The 20,300-nt window shown below is 36.4% G+C and overlaps 1 protein-coding gene across 1 annotated transcript in view; it reads left to right on the forward strand.

Annotated features, from left to right (window-relative positions):
- Window positions 1–20,287, forward strand: part of MSL2 (MSL complex subunit 2) — a 35,788-nt gene extending 15,501 nt beyond the window's left edge. The window contains exon 2 of the mRNA XM_079922192.1: window positions 17,246–20,287. Within this exon, the coding sequence (XP_079778318.1) occupies window positions 17,246–18,837 (1,592 nt within the window). The 3' untranslated portion in view covers window positions 18,838–20,287. The remainder of the gene's footprint in view (window positions 1–17,245) is intronic.
- Window positions 20,288–20,300: the final 13 nt, after the last annotated feature.

Raw genomic sequence — 20,300 nt, forward strand, 5'->3', positions numbered from 1 at the left:
CAGTCATTTCTTCACATCAAATAACGCTTTCTGTAATATTCTTGAAAGTTCACCTAAGCCTTTTCCTGAATACCTCTGGGGTAGGGAGCTAAATTTTACTCTGCAAAATAGCCCTATCTATTTTTAACTGTAGAATTCTAATGTCGTTGGGATCTTGAATTATTTTATGAGACCTTACCTGTATAAGAATCAGCGTTAATTTATCTTGTTTGCAGTCAGAATAGTTATTGGTTCAGTGTTTATGGTCAATTAAAACATTTTCATAAGTTGGTTGATGGTGTTGTTTAGATCTTCTGTGTCATTACTGATTTTCTATTTTCATGTTTTGAGAGATGTTGAAATCTCTAACTGTAATTATGGATTTATCAGTTTCTCTTCGGAATTTCTATCACTTTTTGCTTCATGTATTTTGAAGTTCTGTTTTTAGGTGCGTAAAATAATTCTGAACATATGGAATATAGTGAGAATGTATAATGTAATAGTCACATAGTTAATTTTTACTGTTCTGTTGTAATCCTGTAGAAGTTTTGTTGCTCTTTGGTTTTTCTTCTCTGCGTGGGTCATATTTTCCTACTTTTTTGCATACCGAGTTAATTTTGATTGGATGCTAGATATTGTGAATGGTACCTTGTTGGTAAAATTTTAACCTTGTGGGTGGGTATTTTTGTACTATAAATATTCTTGAGCTTTGTTCTTGGAATTTGGTTAAGTTACTTGCAGATAGTTTGATCCTTGATCCTTTCAAGGCTTGTTTTTAAGTGTTTTTTTAGGTGGAACCAGAGCAGCCTTTAGGGGCTAATTTTTCTGCATTACTTGAGGCAAGAACCTTTTGACTACTCTATCTGATGCCTCATGAATTAATGAGGTTTCACACACTAGGTGGTGGGAATAGGAATTGTTCTGCTGCCTTTGAGTTATAGGGATTGTTTTTTTTGTTCCTTTCTGGGGATTCTTTCTCCATCCTGGAGTAATTTCCTTATAAACATGTGCTGATCATTCAGTACTCAGCTGAAGATTTGAAAGAGACCATCTATAAATACGGTGTTCTTTCTCTGTGTGGCTCTGTCATCTCTAGTACTCTGCCCTGAGAAGTCCAGCTGCCTTGTCTTCGCAACTCTGTCTTCTCAACTCCGGGAGACTACTGGGCTTTGTCTTGGTTCTCCCTCCTTGTGCTGTGGCCTGAAGATTGTCTCCAGACAGCAAGCTGGGGCAATTGTAGGGCTTAGCTCATTTGTTCCTCCATGCACAGATTACTGATGTGTGGTGTCTGTTGCCCAGTATATCTGAAAACCATTGTTTTGTCCAGTTTTTGTTTCAGTTGGGAGAGTAAGTCTCCCAACTGAAACAAAAATGAAACAAAATATAATTATTCCATTTCGTCTGGAAGCAGAATCAGATTATATTCTAAACCTACACTGTCCTATATAGCAGCCACTTAGCTGTTGTGACAATTTTAAAAAGTTCTTTAGTTATACTGAGCTACTTCTTTAAGTGCTCAGTAGCCACATGTGGGTAATAGCTACCTTACTGTAGATGTAAAAGATTTCCATCATTGCATAAAAAAGTGCTACTGGACAGTGCTACAACAACTGAAGAACTTAGATTTGTTCCTGAAACCTGTGGGAGCATTGAAAGATGCCTTCAGTGTTTGCATCTGAGGTTTTGATTTTAAAACATTGAGCTGGATAGGGTTATGAACAGATCACTGGAGCTCACCACTATAGACTTGAAAAACAACTCCCCCAAATCAGTGTTAGTGAATTGGGTTCAAGAAGGTGTTCCATAGTGTTCATGTAGTAAAAGGTTTCTGTTATTTAAAAAACAGAAGATAATTTAACTATTTTTCTTCCTCTAAAGTGAGGCAATTTGAGATGTCAAATGACTACTGGACCAAATCACATGCCATACCAGTTAATAATTCTGCCAAATCCTTTCTGCCGTGAGGGTTTTAAGTTGTTTTAATACTCAGTCACGTATTTTATTAATTCTTAGTCGTATTGTTTTAGTTTTCTCAATTCTTCATATATCCATTCAATGGATCATTGGTTGGGGACAAGAAACATTAAGAAAATTAGGTTGCTATTGAAATACTAGGTAATGAGGAACATAAAAATACTAATGATTCCAAATATCTGGTTCATGATTATTATTGTCCTTCTGTGTAAATTGTCTTTGTTCTCTTAATATTCTCCATATCCACAAGGTGTAGGTAATTATCCAAAAAGCAGTGTTAGCAGGAGAATACATAGTGATATACAGTATGGCCTTTTATTTTTAGAGAATAAAGACTAACTACACTTGCTGTGTGTTATTTGAAGTGTTTGCAAATACCAGTCTAAAGCCACCCTTAGTTTATCATTTAGTAACAGAACACTAAAAATTTTTTTTTTGTAAAAGATACAAGAATTACAAATAACCAAGTCACATTTACAGCTTTGTCCTTGCATAATATATTCAATTTTAGCCTATGTTTTTAACATTCATGAGTTTATAAACAAGAGAGGTCATTTAAAAATAGATATATTGCCAAAATGCGTTTATTACATTATTTAAATAAAGCAAGATGTAGCCCTTGTTAGTGGGAAGTCAAAATTTCTTTGTTTTATTAAAATGAACTTTATAGTATAATCTTTGATAATACGTTTATTTTAAAAATTTCTTGAAATCTTTTAATCACATTTCTTACTTAACTGATTAGAAAAATGTCCCAGTTTTGGCTTCCCTGGTGGTGCAGTGGTTGAGAGAGTCCGCCTGCCGATGCAGGGGACACGGGTTTGTGCCCTGGTCCGGGAAGATCCCACATGCCGCGGAGCGGCTAGGCCGTGAGCCATGGCTGCTGAGCCTGCGCGTCTGGAGCCTGTGCTCCGCAACGGGAGAGCCCACAACAGTGAGAGGCCTGCGTACCGCAAAAAAAAAAAGTCCCAGTTCATCAAGGCAAAAAAGGTTAAAGTATCTTTAATCCCAGTTGTGGATCAGAATTTGTTGGGAAGCTTTTTAAAAATACACATTCCTGGGCAGTATCTGCAGTTATTGAGTCAGTCTGAAGCAGGCCATCTAGGTGATTCTAATACTAATCCATGGATAACAGTAGTGCTGTCTTTGAATACTCCTTATGTGAGGTTTATAGGTGTACTTAAACGAAAAAACATGTGCCAATAAATTTAAGTAATGCTGTGTTAAGCAAGTTTCTTGACATTGGTAGTTTTCAGTTTTAAGACACTAATGTAAATTTGGGGATGACTCTCCAGGAGGATATTAAAGCAAACCTGTTAATGCATTCTAGTACAGTGGAACACCAGTTTGGGAAATTTGGAACTAGCTTAATATTGATTTATTCAATTAACGTTTGTTGTTCAGCTGAGAATCGATTTAATTGTGCCTAATTGACTAGCCTGTTTTATTGTATTGGTAATAATTTAACGAGAGACCGTCATGGCTTTGCTAAAATATGAAAATAACAGAATATTACAGAAGTGCTCTGTAACCACAAAACACTCTACAAAATCTCCCCTGCATAATTATTAAGATAAATGGTGTCTGGCATTCTCTTTTAATTCTTACTAGAATGTGAAATGAGGCATGACTTGAGTTTATGAATGTGTTGTGGTTTATATATCATCCATTTAATAATGTACGGTCAGTGTTTGGTTTTTTAGTTATAATAGTACTTGACTGGTGAAGCTTACTTACTTTGTATAAACTGTTGATACATCCAAGAGTATCAGGAAGTATTTTTCATAGTTGTAGGTTGACCAAAGACATAAAAGTTAAACTCTGAAATTTAACCATTCAGATGTGCAGTAAATAGCTTGGCTTGAGTAACGTTCATACTTTTAAAATTGCGATATTTAACAGTCGATTTCCATTTTTCATTTTTCTGCAGACTGGTTGTAATCTTTTTCCCAAACTGGAAACACGGATTTTGTCTTTTTTTTTTCACCACCCACTCCCCTGGTATACATGTTTAGCTATCACTGGTCTCTCAGTATAGTAGTGCTTAGTTATTTAAAGTGATGCAATGACCTTTAAAATAATTACTGGGTCACGTGGTCAAAATACCTCTCTGTGTCACCATTTTTAGTGACCAGAGCATATATATTATAATATTCCCTTATTTTAAATTAAAATGCACATTTTCCTGTCATACTGCGAAATTATTTGTGCTAGATATTTTAAAGAAAAGTTTACAGGTTTGTGGAATCCAGATGATCAGGGGCTAATAGTGGTTTAGAACATAGCTGCTTGAATATTTAATTAGAGAACTAATAATTTCCTTGAAACTTTAGTTTGTTGTTTGGACCTGTTGATTTTTTGAGGCATGTATTTGCTTTTTGGTTTACTACTAAAATAAATTGTGTTAAAGTTTAAAGGAACATATTCTAAAGTGCTGCTTAGTCAAAAATTTAAAAAGAACAGACCTGGGTTAGGAAGCTCTGCCAAGAGGAAAATAGTGCTGTCTTCTTAAGAGGGTTCTCTGATTTCAAATTCATTTCTCTTTGATTTGAGCTTATTCTTTTTTTTTTTGAATTTTTTATTTTTTATACAGCAGTTTTTTATTAGTTATATATTTTATGCATATTAGTATATATATGTCAAACCCAATGAGTAGCATTCATACTCATGAATTTCGCCTAATGAAAAGATTTTTAAGAGGTTTAGACTTCAACGTATGTCTGCAAAAAAGTATATTGGGCACAGGTTTTGTAAAACTAAAAACAAGCTTTAAAAAGGACAGTTTAAATTGTCTAAAACAGTTGATTCATCTATGCCCATTTGCTAAGTGATACATAAGATCTTTTTATGGTATTGTCATTTTTGTTCTTAGCTGAATCCAGATTATTATTCCCATGTGTTTATGTATCTAGGAGATTTCTTACTATTGTTTCAAGACATACTTTACATCTTTAATTTTGAGGTGTAATATTGGTGCTGTAATTCAGTGATGTAAAAAAGGTCCAAGTATCCTTTGTTAAATGCACAGTGCTTGGCATATAGCAGGGCCTCAGAAGTTACTCGTTGAAGTGATTGAGGAAAGAGGAATATTTTCTTAAACGAAGATAGCCTAAACAATTCTTCATTTGGTAAGGTTGGAGAATGGGGATATTTAGATCAATGGATTGGATTATGGAAGGATTATTGTTCAGGCCCTATGTCAGACTTTTGACATCAGTAGAAGTATATTCTCCCAGTCTTTATATGTGCCTTGATAATGCTGTTACAGATTGATTGAATCTAAGCTGAATGGATATGACTCGGAGTCAGCATAGTTACTCTCACACCACAGGAAGAATAAGGTGTATGTATATATTGGGGTTGATCAGCATCAGTTTAATGCTGCTACTACTAATAATGCTTTCTAAAGTGATATCACTTACGAAAACCAACTGTACATATTTTAATTATTTTATACTTAATATTATATATATAACACCCATTTAATATATATATATACATATATATACATATATATGTATATATATACATATATATATACAGTCTTTAGCTAAGATTTCTCATGCTGTAAATTCATAGACTGATATGCAGGCTGAGGGTTTTTTTGTTGGGCTTTCTTTACAGAGGAGGTAGTACAGTGCTTTATAGCATATATGTTCACTTAAAACATTTAAGATTGACTTTAAAAATTAAGCTTGGTGTGTAGAGAATCCAGGCAGGACTCTTGTAGCTCCAATTTCTATGCAGTAAAGATTTCCTGACTGTCACAAAACTATTATTGGTCATCCATTCTCCCCTTCGTTTCACTCTTCCTGACCCACTCACTATTCGTTACTGCCAGTACCTGTTCTTCTGTCTCCTTCCCCCAAAAGGTTTTACATCTTGTGGTTAGTATGTTGATTTCTGTTATGGTCCAGTTTCAGTGATCATTCTTTTTGATAAGTGAAAAGAAGCTAAAATTGTCTCAGTGGATGCCACGGACTTAGTAGCGGAAGTAGGGATGCTGCTGGTTAAGTAGAAAGAATACTAGATTGGGAATCAATAGACTAAGCTACTATTTCTCATTGCTAGTAACTAGCTATGTAATCTTATGAAGGGCCATCTTGGTTAAAATGAGGCCATGGGACAAGTTTATTTCCAAGGTCACTCCCAACTCTAGTGTGCTTTTTATGATTCATTCATTGTACATTTATTAGTTGCTGGCTTATGTGCCAACACTGGTTTAAGGATACAGAGATAAACAAGTTTCCGGCCTTGAGTGAGACCCAGTGAATGGTGACGATATAATGTGATAAGTGCTATAATAGGAGAATGTGCAAAGTGCTTTTTGAACAAACTTGAGGGCTAGGAATTAAGGAAGGCTTCCTTTCCGAGGTCATATTTGAGTCAATCCTTAAAGAGTAAATAGTTTAGTGAATTCCCTGGTGGCACAGTGGTTTAAGAATCTGCCTGCCAATGCAGGGGACACGGGTTCAAGCCCTGGTCTGGGAAGATCCCACATGCAGCGGAGTCACTAAGCCCATGCACCACAACTACTGAGCCTGTGCTCTAGAGCCCAGGAGCCACAACTACTGAGCCTGCGTGCCACAACTACTGAAGCCCGCGAGCCTAGAGCCCGTGATCCACAAGAGAAGCCACTGCAGTGAGAAGCCCGCATACCGCAATGAAGAGTAGCCCCCATGCACCGCAACTAAAGCCCACGTGCAGCAACGAAGAACCAACGCAGAAAAAAATAAATAAATAAATAAATAAATAGTTTACCATGCAAGGAAGGAAGAAGGACATTCTAGGAAGAGCAGATCACAGAGGAATGAGTAAGCAAGCATTGCTTGTTTTGGAATGGCCAGGTGAGAATGGAGTATGGAGTTTGTGGAGAAAGCTTAATGTTACAAAATTCTGGGGGGAAGGTGGGTGTGGGCTAGATTCTGAAAGGCCACGTATGTCATTCCAAAGACTTGTGTTTTAGGGACTTCCTTGGTGGTCCAGCAGTTAATACTCTGTGCTCCCAGTGCAGGGGACCTGGGTTCCATCCTGGTCAGGGAACTAGATCCCGCATGCCACAACTTAAAAAAAAAAAAAAGAACCCACACGCTGCAGTGAAGATCCTGCACGCAGCAACCAAGACCTAGCGCAGCCAAATGAATAACTAAATAACTAAATAAATATTTAAAACAAAAAACAAAAAAACGAAAGAATTTGGGTTTTAAAGGCTGCTTGAAGGTTGAAGGTATTTTTTGTTTTTTGGTTTGTTTGGACAGTTTTTAGTTGTACCTTTAGGAAGGGTTTTGAAAAGAAGAAAGATCATCAGACTTGAGAATATTTAAATATGTTAAGTCGGTAAGTTTGAAATTATGAAAATATACAGGGAAGTGGAAATATGCAGGCTTTCATTGGATTTTATTATGAAACTTTTATCGAAAATTTCAGTATACAACTCTAATATATTGATAATACTTATCACCTAAACAGTTAATGGTATTCAAATGCAAGACTTCTGATACATTGTAGATCTTGCCATAAAATCTTAGCATCATCAAATTTTAGAGCTAGAAAGAACTTAGATATTTAGTCACTTTATAGCTTCAAGGAATGGAGGGGTAGTCTTTTTTTTTTTTTTTTTTTTTTTTGCGGTACGCGGGCCTCTCACTGTCGTGGCCTCTCCCGTTGCGGAGCACAGGCTCCAGACGCACAGGCTCAGTGACCATGGCTCATGGGCCCAGCCGCTCTGCGGCATATGGGATCTTCCTGGACCAGGGCATGAACCCATGTCCCCTGCATCAGCAGGTGGACTCTCAACCACTGCGCCACCAGGGAAGCCCAAGGGCTAGTCATTTTTAAAGGTACATCATCATTATTACATTTTTTTTTACTCATATTCATCAGATTTGGACAGTTAAAATTACTAATTGTAGTGGATGCTATGTATACACTACCCAAATCCCCACTTCAGGACTGAAGGACTTCATTTTCTTAGTTAGTGGGAGTGTTGCTGGGGTTGTCAGACTTCCCTGGGAATTGCTGTTGGCTGAAGAGAGCCACTCACCCAAGCTCACATCCCCTTCCTTGGAGTAGCCTGCATTCAAAGACTAGTCCATTAAAGACCTGGCTCCCATGTGCCACCATAGGACAACCTTGAAGAGCCCTCCCAGCTTCAGAGCTCCCTGTGGGGTCATCTGAGGCCTTCGTTGTGATACATCCCAGCCTAATTTGTTCTTCTGCCCCTTCTTTCCTCACCTGATAAACTTTCAGCACACTGACCTCTCTCCCAAGAGTTTCACTGCCTAGGAACCTGACTTCCAACAATGATGAACTTTAAAACTTCTTTGATTTGTAACAGATTTGTAAAGTTTAAAGCAGCGGTCTCCAACCCTTTTGGCACCAGGGACCGGCTTCAGGGAGGACAGTTTTTCCACGGTTGGGGGCAGGGGGGAATGGTTCAGATGGTAATGCGAGTGATGGGGAGTGATGGGGAGCGGCAGATGAAGCTTTGCTCGCTCGCTGATCACCTCTTGCTTTGTGGCCAGGTTCCTAGCAGGCTGTGAACCCCTGCTTCAAAGGATTTAACATCTACCAGTTTTTCATGTTTATGAGAAATATTCAGGTAAATGTTGAAAGAGTCACGTAATAATATAATGAAAGAAAAGGATCAATTTGTATAGTGCCAAACATACAGAAAAAAATTCTTATTAGAAAGAACATGTTTTGTAATGGAACAAAAAGGAACCTTCTCAAACATGTTGAACAAAGATCTTGGCATTTAATTGACCTCTCCCCGCCCAATCATTCATTACTAGTGTTTCTGCAGTTTCATTTTTATCACCTTTTGTAAATTAAAGGCCACCCGCTGCCCGCCCCGCTTTGAGATCAGGCTCACACGTTTTTATTGACTTTTTTTTTTGTTTATTGGCCTTGCCATGTGGCATCTTAGTTCCCTGACCAGGAATTGAACCCATGCCCCCTGCAGTGGAAGCATGGAGTCTTAACCACTGGACCACCAGGGAAGTCCCTTTATTGACTTCTCTTGAGAAAATTTAAAATCTGGACAAAGAATTTTTTTCTTTTTTGGTCATACTGTAGAAAATGGAAACGTATGACGTATATTTGAAACAAATTGAGTCAGATTGAGTCTATAAAAAAAGAGCCTTGCCCTTATGGTGCAGGAGAGATTTGCATAGCAGAAGAATCCAAGACTGCATTTCTGAACAAAATATTTGAAGTTTTTATGTCTGCAACATTTGAGAGTGCCTTTCCAAGACCAAGTGTGCCACTTGTCATCATTCATTGAAATGTTTTGTCATTGCTTAAGTTACTGTCCTCTCTTGGATTCAGGAGTTTCACAGCAATGTGATCTGGCTGGCAACAAAATTCTTTTTGCTGCTAATAAAGCTTTTTTTTCCCCCCCTCTCTCTTCTTTTTCTGTATTTCTTTCTGTGTGACTGTCTGTATTTAGGTGGTCAGTACAGTTATTTAGGCCATTTGGAAAGGAATGGCTGATGAAAAGTACATTATCTTATTCAGTAGTGATTGCTGAGGAAATCGGCTTTAGAATCAGTAACATAAGTGAACCTAGAAACTTCTTATTTAAGAATTCTACTTTTTTGAGTATTTTAAGATAACCAGTTAGTACTATTTTTTTAAAGTTCCTTTAGTAATGATTTTAAGAAAATCTCAATGAATATAATTATTATATTTTAGCAAGTGAAATTTTTCATTTTTATTCTTTTCCTCCTTTTGCCTTAGAGCTTTAATATAAGTATCTGGTAACCTTTAATTTTGCTAATCAGTTTTGATGTGGGTCCATTTGTTGGGAAGCAAATTTAAGCTGTGATGGAAAGCATATTTTATTGAGTTAGTATGTAGAAATGTATCTTATATGATATCCCTTCTGTTTCATGTTGCTTACATTATCAGTAAAAGCAGAAAACTGCTTTCTCTCTTTTGTAGGATACCACATATTTGACAGCTGTGGAGTTCTATACTGATTTTTTTCCCTCTTTCCAGATACTTTTCCGTATATACCATATATCTGAGTATCATAAGATTTATTTCTTTTTGTGAATTCCTTGACTGTTTAATACTCTGGTTTCCAAGAATGCTTCTTGGAGAAATGGTATGATTGTTTTAATTATTAACCGTGACCTGCCTGTGTGCATTTTTTGCTTTCTGATAGTGACGTTAGGATTTGTTTATATGAGACTTGGCTAATTTTCCCTGATCCTGAAGTGTCATCTCATCAACAACAAATAAGGCTTATAAAAAATTACTTGCATTATCTGAGGTTTTTGATTAGGCATTCCTTGTTGCTGTAATAGAAGCATTACCAGGAGAAGGAATTCTGGACGAGTGGTGGTAAATACAGAATGTTTTGATTCTGATCAGTGCTCTTTTTGTGCCTGTTAGAATTATATAATGCTTTTTTTGGTCAAATGACAAAATTAAGCCATTGAGATAGTTTAATTCCTTAAACCATTTTCTACTTTTTTCAGTTTTCATTTTACTGAAATTATTTTCATTGGGATCATTTCTTTTCCATGTAAGCTTTAGAATGAGGAATTGATTTTGTAGTCTCTCTGTTGCTGTTCACATCTAGTTTGTCCCTGTCAGATTTTAACCTTTTGTAGCTTTTGTAGGTTTTATTTTATGATCATTATTATTGCCAGGTCCAGTGTTCACAAGATCGTTTTTTAGTCATTCACTAAGTTTTGCTAAGCATTTTAGCCATTATTGGTTTTATTTTTTCTTGTGTCCTCTCTCCGCACTTCTTAAACTTAATTTCCCCCAGTCATCTGGTCAGGATATTAGTGGGGTTAAACACAATCACTGTACAAAGGAGAATAAAAGATCTTGTTTCAGAAGCAGTTAAGGCATAATTTACTTGGTAGTCTGCATGTCAGCATAACATTTATAGTATGGTCCACTTTTACCAATGGTATTCTGAAGTGAATGAATTACCAGTGGCTTTGTTCGAAGTTGGAATCAGTTATGTATTTAGAAGAGTTTGCCAAAACTAATCATACCTTTGTTTGCTTATACTAAGGAGTTGTGCCTATCCCTTGTATGGAGAAAGGGGCAAGCTGATTTGAGACCTACTTACAGTTTGCTTATTTATTTTGGTGCTGTGGGTCTCTCTTTCAAACTTAGGCTGCTTTGTAATTCTTGATGCTGTCAGTTATTCTTCTCAGGGGTAAGGATAAAGTGCGTGGCAACCAGTCCAAGTGCTACCTTTGGTCTATTAATACTGTAAAGTAGTGATTTGAATGTCTATGTTAAATCTGTTTAATAGAAGGAACGTTTTATGGCTAAAAAGTATGTTTACTGAGAAGAACATAACTTTTGAAATGGTTTTTTTTTTTATGTCAGAATTAAAGCCCTTTTCTAGGGCTTTAAGATTTTTTTCCCTTAAGTTAAACCTAAATTTGGTTTAAAATTTATTTAAATAATTGATTTTGTTAGGTGTGATAATGGCATTGCGATTACATAAGAAAATGTACTTTGTAGTGATATATACTGATGTATTTAGAGGTTTGCTGGGATTTGCTTTGAAATACTTAAGAACAAAAGATGGGTAGATGAAGCAAATGTGGCATAATCTAGATAATTATTGAATCTGGTATACATAGGTATATGAAGATTAATTATACTACTTTCTGACTTTATGGAACTACTATAATAAAAAGTTTCACCAGGCTAAGAGCATTAAAAAAATCTGATATTAAATATCTTAGCAAATTTCTTGCCAATATTTATGTATTCCCAGAAATTCCCAGAATGACTGTTGTGGTAATCTAAAATGAAATTTTAGTCTCAAATTATAATTGGGTGATTTGGGGATGGGAAAAGTGAAGGAGAGGGAGAATAAAAAAGGAATTAGTAACTTCTATTAAAGTGAAGAGTAAAAATGAAATTTAGTCTTTAGTATTTTTAGGGTCAGTATAGCATCATTTAGTATTATTTAAACAGGGCACATAATATCAAATTCATTTAGTTAGAAGACAACTTGTATTGATATTATGTAAAGGAAGATAATTCCTGTGATATATTGCAGATTAAGAATTCAAGGCAGTGCAGTGGGAAAACTTTTTGTCATGAACTATAAATTTTTAAGGTCTGAAGATGTGTTTTGAGCAAGTCTTTTTGTACTTGAGTGTGAAACTATAGCGAACATGATGTAAGCTAAAGCAAATTAAACCTTTCCCCAAATACTACCCAGTTTTTATAGTACAGTCTGCCAGTAAGTGATGCACTTCCGCTTGACTAAGATTGCCCATCCATTTTACTTTCTAGTATAAGATGTATATTTACAATTTTAAAAGTGTTACCTGACATTTCTTAGTTTTGCAGGGAGGAGTTTCCTTAGGGACATGTAGTAAGTATATGGCTAACACTTACCCCAGCTCTAAGAAGCCTCTGAACTTCTTTGTTCCTGTATCACTGGAGCTGCCTTTGTTGTGAGGTGTAAAGAGAACCCTCTGGGATGCTTTTGAGGGTTAGGATACTTAGCTGAGTACATAAAACAAGTTTGCCTATAGGCATCTTTAATGATAGATTAAAATTTCAAATATTTGTGTTGAGGAATGGTTGGGCAATCCAGTAGGTAATATGAGACCACATAGTGGAAGTTCTTAGGAACTCATTGGTGGTGGAATTATGAATCAATAAGTGATAATTTTTGTGTTTTCTAACCTATTTTCAGTTCTTAGTATTAGGCATAGTCTCCTAAAATCTCGTAGAAGAATACACAGATGTGGAGGGTGTAAGTCCTTTAAAGATGTTTGGTACCTCCCGGGAGGTTTTGATTGACATGACTGGTGAAAAGAAAATCAGTGATGGAATGAAGGCCAGAAGAGGTAATCCTTACTTATCACTTAGCTTGTACAGTTTGCAAATCATTAGGGCTTATAAAATGATGACATTCAAATTATGTCATTCTTCATTTATTAGTTACATTATTCCCATAAAGAGAAACTTCTCATCTGTGATTTGGTTATTTGGTGGTTTAGCTTATATATAGGTAAGGTAAATCAGAATAAATACTTGCTTCTTGCTCTTTATTTACCAGTTTTCAAACTAATGAGCTGGTTCACTAGCGTCTGATTTTTTTCCCTTTTTTTAAATGAACTCTAGAGATTTGAACATTTTAGGTGTGCTTTATATTCCATTGCATTTATGCATGCTCAGATTTTCTCATCTTTGGTCACTGGAAACCTCTGAGGTTTGCTCCTGAGTCCCTTTAATGTTATCCGGATCTTTGATAGTTTCCTTGCTTTCCGGCATAAGAAGGTAATCAAAACTCATCTCGTCTAACTTATGCCACAGATCTAGAATCAGCCATTTGTCCAAGAAGCTCTGATTCCTTTGAATAGAAATTGTTTTTCAACATGGTTATCTGAGTTCATTGCCACTGTTGCCACGCCTTTTCAGTGTATAATATGTACTTTTAAGATGAAAACATGAGTTCATACTGATAAATCCAATTGAAATTCAGGACTACAGGATTTTTTACTTTTCACATCTTATGACTTCCTTCCTCCTACTAAAAAAAATATCTAGATTCTCAAGGACATCAGCATTTACTTTATCCTACAATTAGACACTAACACTTTATAATAACTATCAACACTACCACCAATAAATGTAATTTCTGAAAACAAAACAAGGATGTAACGTTAGAGTCAATTTTCTGTTTTAAAGTCATTTGAAGTAGTTAACTGAATAGTTATACCATCAATTTGATAAGAAATTACAGTTTTGGTACATTTTACTTTTGATCTGTAGGAATTTCCTTTAAATTTTTTAGTTTTGTTATATAATTATGTAAAATATTTACATGGTTTAAAAGTTAAATGCTACCAAACAGATTAAACCTAGAATAGTGAAATGCTGTCCCTTTTCACTTTGTTCAATCTCTCCTTCCCAGTAGATAACGTATTTCTTTTTAACCTTACGGTTTATCCTTTTAAGCGTGTACACATCTCTCTGTATGTATTAATATCCCCTACAGCCTTCCTTAGATTAAGTCAAGGGTACTTTAAGGGATTCCTGTATTGGGTAGAAAGAAGGTTGGACTCTGTAACTACTGGGGCCTTGTCTTAAGGCGTTTTTATTTATTTATTTTTAGAGTTGTACAAGCATCAGCACGATATGATGTTAGAACATTTTAATCACCCCCAAAAGTTCCATTGTGCCCATTTAACCCATGCTCCTGCCCCCAGACCTAGGCAATCACTATTTCTGCTTTTCTGTCATTTTTAGACATTTTATATAAATGGGATAATACAATAATGTACTCTTTTGCATCTGGCTTTTCACTTAACACAGTGTTTCTGCACTTCATCATGATTTGGCTTGTACCAATAGTTCTTTTAATTGCTGAGCAGTATTCTTTTGTATGAATATACTACATTTTGTTTATTCACTAGTTGATGGACATTTGGATTGTTTTTGTCTGAGTAATGCTGCTATACATATTCACAAACATCTCTTTATATGGATGTATATTTTCATTTGTCTTCAAATAGGCTCCTAGGAGTAGAGTTGCTGGTTTGTATGGTAAATGTTTAACTTTAAAAAAAAATAAATTTATTTATTTTTGGCTGCATTGCGTCTTTGTTGCTGTGCGTGGGCTTTCTCTGGTTGTGGCGAGCGGGGGCTACTCTTTGTTGCGACGCATGGGCTTCTCATTGCGGTGGCTTCTCTTGTTGTGGAGCACGGGCTCTAGGCGCGCAGGCTTCAGTAGTTGTGGCACCCAGGCTCAGTAGTTATGGCTCACGGGCTTAGTTGCTCTGCGGCACGTGGGATCTTCCCGGACCAGGGCTCAAACCAGTGTCCCCTGCATTGGTAGGCGTATTCTTAACCACTGCGCCACCAGGGAAGCCCTGTTTAACTTTCAAAGAAACTACCAAACTGTTTCCCAGTGTGATTTTCCATTTTCTGTTCCCACCAGTAATATAGAAGGGTTCTGATTTCTCCACATTTTTGCCAACTCTTGGTATTATCCCTCATTTTGAGTTTATCCGTACTAGTAGGTGTGTAGCAGTATGCCATAGTTTCACTTTCCTTAATAACTAATTATACTGGCATATTTTCATGTGCTTATTATATATTTTCTTTGGTGGAATGTTTATTCAAATCTTTTGTTCAATTTTTAAATTGAATTGTCTTTTTATTGATTTGCATAAAGTGTTTTTAATGTATCATGTTGTAAGCCCTTTATCAGATATACAGTTTGCAAATATTTTTTCTCAGTCCATGGATTATCTTCTCATTTTCTTAATGGTGACTTTTGAAGCACAAGTTTTTTATTTTGTGAATATCCATTTTACAATTTTCTTCCCCTTTTGTGCATTTGATGATGCATCTAATACTGCCCAGCCCAAAGTCATGGTTTTTTCCTGCATTTTGCTTTGCTTCTGAATTTTAGCTCTTAGATTTGTATGTGTATGATCTACTTTGAGTTACTATTTGTGTATATTGTATATGTTTATTTTTTGGCATTGGGATATCAAAGTGTCTCACACAGTGTGTTGAAAATACTCTTTTCCCCTGTTGAATTATTTGGACAATCTTGTCAAATAGATCAGTTGACCATAAATGTAAATTTCTTTCTGGACTCTCTATTCTGATCCATTGATTTATGTACCTGTCCTTTTGCTATTACCATACTGTCTTGATTACTATGGTTATGGAAGATTGTAAAGTTAGTAGTGTAAGTCCTCCAACTTTTTTGTTCTTTTTCAACATTGTTTTGGCTGTCCCAGGTCCTCTGTGATTCCATATGAATTTTGGAATCATTCTGTTAATTTCTTAAAAAAGAAAAAGCCACGTGGGATTCTCAAAGGGATTATATTGAATTTATAGATCAACTTAGGGGAAAATTGCCATCTTGTGTGAGGCCTCTCTGTCTAACCTGAGCTTGTGTAACCTCAGGCTAGTAAGAGCTGAGCCGTTTGTCCTCCCCAACTGGCCAGCTTCTGACAAGTCACTTCCAGTGATAATGCCTCCATGTTTATGCATTGTCTTCTGTACTAAGTGGAATGAGTCCCCTTCCATCACAGCAGCTTCCGGTTCTCACAGGGTAACACTGATAGAGCTGGGTGGTAGGGTAGAACCTGGGTAGCCCCGGAACAGAACACCACAGATTCCCACTGTCCTTACCTGAAATCAGTTTTTCAAACATAAATGCTTCTCACATGGTTTTATGTCTTTGGCTGTGAAAACGACTCTTCGTCAAAAATTTTCAGGTTTATAGTTGCTTTTAAGGGAGAGGGTTTGCTGATTTCACTAGCTATAACCAGAAGTACTTTCTGTCCCAGTCTTAAATTATGTAATGTATATAAGAAAACAGGTGCTGCTTTGAGTTAATTACTATTTGTCCTGAATTGGGAACCAATGAGCAGTTGCTTCTTTGGGGAGCTAGTTATTTTCGCCTTTTTAATTCATATGTATAGATCATTTATAGTTTAGGAGTTATATCAAGTTGGGGGATCACTTTCACTTTTATACTATATTGCTATACTTTGGATACTTGTGGTTCATGACCACGGTCATTGTGTATTCTGTCAGAAGACTTTGAGCCCAGTATTATACTCTGTTTTTTTTTTTTTAACTACATTTAAACACTTCTTTCCATTGTCATTGTATTTTGATTTTCTATAAAAGAATTTAGTAATATTTCCTTTTTTAATAAATGAATATAGTTCTTTTCCATCATAACTATATTTTGGTCTTCTCTTAGTTTATGACTGGTATATACAATGAAATGGTTTGAAATTGTACTTTTTTCTGTGAAGATGCCATTGTACTGAATGATTAATGCCCTCAAAGGATGTTTAATGGGGACAGGGACTAACTCTCTCTTGCTCTTATCTTTTTCCCATGTCTAACACAAAATAAACAGTATGACTGTGCTCAGTATGTTGTGGCATTACCAACAGTTGGGTTAGGTTGAGGTCCCAAGAGTTTTAAGCCTAGTTTGTGCTTTTAGTGACTGATCACCACCTCTTTCTAGCCTTTGGAGAAGAGAATAAGAAAGTGGACCAGAACATACTGATTTGGGGGAGAAATGCAGACTGAGGAAGATTCTGTTTGAGATAAAGGAATGGGGAATATGGCATGGAAGTGAAGTGAGCTATTGAGTATTTTTCTGTTTCCTGTAAGTTACATGTTTTGTTATCTGGTCTGGTGAGTTTAATCCATCTTAACTTTAATAGATTACTTATAATCTCAACTTCAGTATATGAAATTATAAATTTATTTTACTAAAATCTTTGCTTTCCTCCTTTTTCCTTCTTAGGACATTTGCTACAAGATCCTATTGCACCCACCAACTCCACCTGCCAACACTATGTCTGCAAAAGTTGTAAAGGCAAGAAAATGATGATGAAGCCTTCATGTAGCTGGTGCAAAGACTATGAGCAGTTTGAGGAAAACAAGCAGTTAAGCATCCTAGTGAACTGCTACAAAAAACTCTGTGAATATATAACACAGACTACATTGGCACGGGATATAATAGAAGCAGTCGACTGTTCTTCTGATATTTTGGCTTTGCTTAATGATGGATCATTGTTTTGTGAGGAGACGGAAAAACCCTCAGATTCATCCTTTACTTTGTGTTTGACACATTCCCCTTTACCTTCGACCTCAGAACCCACAACTGATCCTCAAGCTAGTTTATCTCCAGTATCTGAAAGCACCCTCAGCATTGCTATTGGCAGTTCTGTTATCAATGGTTTGCCTACTTATAATGGGCTTTCAATAGATAGATTTGGTATAAATATTCCTTCACCTGAACATTCAAATACAATTGATGTATGTAACACTGTTGACATAAAAACTGAGGATCTGTCTGACAGTTTGCCACCTGTCTGTGACACGGTAGCCACTGACTTATGCTCCACAGGCATTGATATTTGCAGTTTCAGTGAAGATATAAAACCTGGTGACTCTTTGTTACTGAGTGTTGAGGAAGTACTCCGCAGCTTAGAAACTGTTTCAAACACAGAAGTCTGTTGCCCTAATTTGCAGCCCAACTTGGAAGCCACTGTATCCAATGGACCTTTTCTGCAGCTTTCTTCCCAGTCTCTTAGCCATAATGTTTTTATGTCCACCAGTCCTGCACTTCATGGGTTATCATGTACAGCAGCAACTCCGAAGGTAGCAAAATTGAATAGAAAACGATCCAGATCAGAAAGCGACAGTGAGAAAGTTCAGCCACTTCCAATTTCTACCATTATCCGAGGCCCAACACTGGGGGCATCTGCTCCTGTGACAGTGAAACGGGAGAGCAAAATTTCTCTTCAACCTATAGCAACTGTTCCCAATGGAGGCACAACACCCAAAATCAGCAAAACTGTACTTTTATCTGCTAAAAGCATGAAAAAGAGTCATGAACATGGATCCAAGAAATCTCACTCTAAAACCAAGCCAGGTATTCTTAAAAAAGACAAAACAGTAAAGGAAAAGATTCCTAGTCATCATTTTATGCCAGGAAGTCCTACCAAGACTGTGTATAAAAAACCCCAGGAAAAGAAAGGGTGTAAATGTGGGCGTGCTACTCAAAATCCAAGTGTTCTTACATGCCGCGGCCAACGCTGCCCTTGCTACTCTAACCGCAAAGCCTGCTTAGATTGTATATGTCGTGGCTGCCAAAACTCCTATATGGCCAATGGGGAGAAGAAGCTGGAGGCATTTGCTGTGCCAGAAAAGGCCTTGGAGCAGACCAGGCTCACTTTGGGCATTAACGTGACTAGCATTGCTGTGCGCAATGCTAGTACCAGCACCAGTGTAATTAATGTCACAGGGTCCCCAGTAACAACGTTTTTAGCTGCCAGTACACATGATGATAAAAGTTTGGATGAAGCTATAGACATGAGATTCGACTGTTAAATCAGTGGGTCTTTAAACCTACCTCTGGTAGGGAAATAGCTACAGTTTTACGGCAGCTATGGTTTTGTTGGTTTAACTTGCCGGAGCTCCTGCATATAGATCACTTGTATCAAGTGTTTTCATTGCTAAGTTATATGTGTTAGTGTCGGGGAAATAGTTTGCAGATAATGGAGGAGTAACCCTACAACTATATGTCCTTAGTTCTTACAGAACCTCATAGTTTGAGAACAAATGCTGATGCAACTGATTTATACAAAACGAACTTTGGCAAGGAAAATAACATTAACCTCACTGTTTATGGTCATGCTTTGTGCATAATCAAAGTTTATGATTAAATGTAAGGAAGTGGTATCTAGTCAGTCCATAAAGATTGTGCTCATATTTTGTGAAAAAGTAACCATTAGTTTGTTCAGGAGACTCAGTGCTACCTTCAGATGCCATTGATGTTTCTCCTGTTGAAAAGCTGATGTGTCCAGCTCAACCTTTGTGCTGACATAATACCATTTCTAATCATGAAAATTGGCTACTGGTGTATGTAGCAGTTCTTAAATCAGCAGTATTATGAAAGAAAAATTGCCCCTCATTAGAATGTTGAAGAAATCTTTTAAAAGTGAACAAACTGAAATTCTGTCAGACTGCAGATGTTTTTAGCTGTTTATGCCACAAAACTCTTCTGAGTTGATCCCCATTTTTAGTTAAGTCTGACTCATTTCTAGGGAAAAAAATCCTTCACTTTGAGCAATGTTCTAATAAGATAAATGAAGTGGAGAAGAACAGTTCTATTCTGAAGGTAATTGAATTTAGACTATGGTATGTGACAGAAATTTTTAAAAAATTATTTAAATGTTTTATTTAGAAATTGGGATTTATTTAAAATAATTTTAGAATAATGCTCCAAAAGTTACTCAGATTTATGCATTATACCTATTGCCATTGGCCACTTCAAAGTGATTTTCGTTTCCTCTGTTTGCCACAGACTTTATTTTGAATATGCTTTTTTCTTTCTTTCCTTTTTTTTTTTTAGGGTGCTATTCATTGTGGAGACTTCTTTATAGAGGCCTAATAAAAATGCCTTTTTATGAAGCCTGTGCGTTTAGTTGGGTTTGAAGCTGGGAGGATATTCTTTAGAATACTCTTTGCATGTAAAGCACAAACTATGTTTCAGTTTAAATGCACTTCTTCCCTGTAATTTTTATGGGGGAGATAAGTGAGTCACAACATTCTGTTGAAGGGAAATCTAGTCAGTTGCTTGAAAGAGCACAGCCCAAATAAAACAAGGACTGACTAGGTTGTAAAGAAATGACCTTATGATTTAAAAGAAGAGTTGCTGCTTTGACAGTGCTTATTTAAAGAAAAATACTGCTGGAAAATTTTCAGTTTCTACTACGTTCACCACCTCTCCTGAGATCTGACATATGTTGAAGTTATGTTTTGATTTGGCACACAGCATGTTCAATGATGGT

The sequence above is a fragment of the Stenella coeruleoalba genome, assembly GCF_951394435.1.
Source record: "Stenella coeruleoalba genome assembly, chromosome: 5".
In the NCBI taxonomy this organism is placed as follows: Eukaryota; Metazoa; Chordata; class Mammalia; order Artiodactyla; family Delphinidae; genus Stenella; species Stenella coeruleoalba.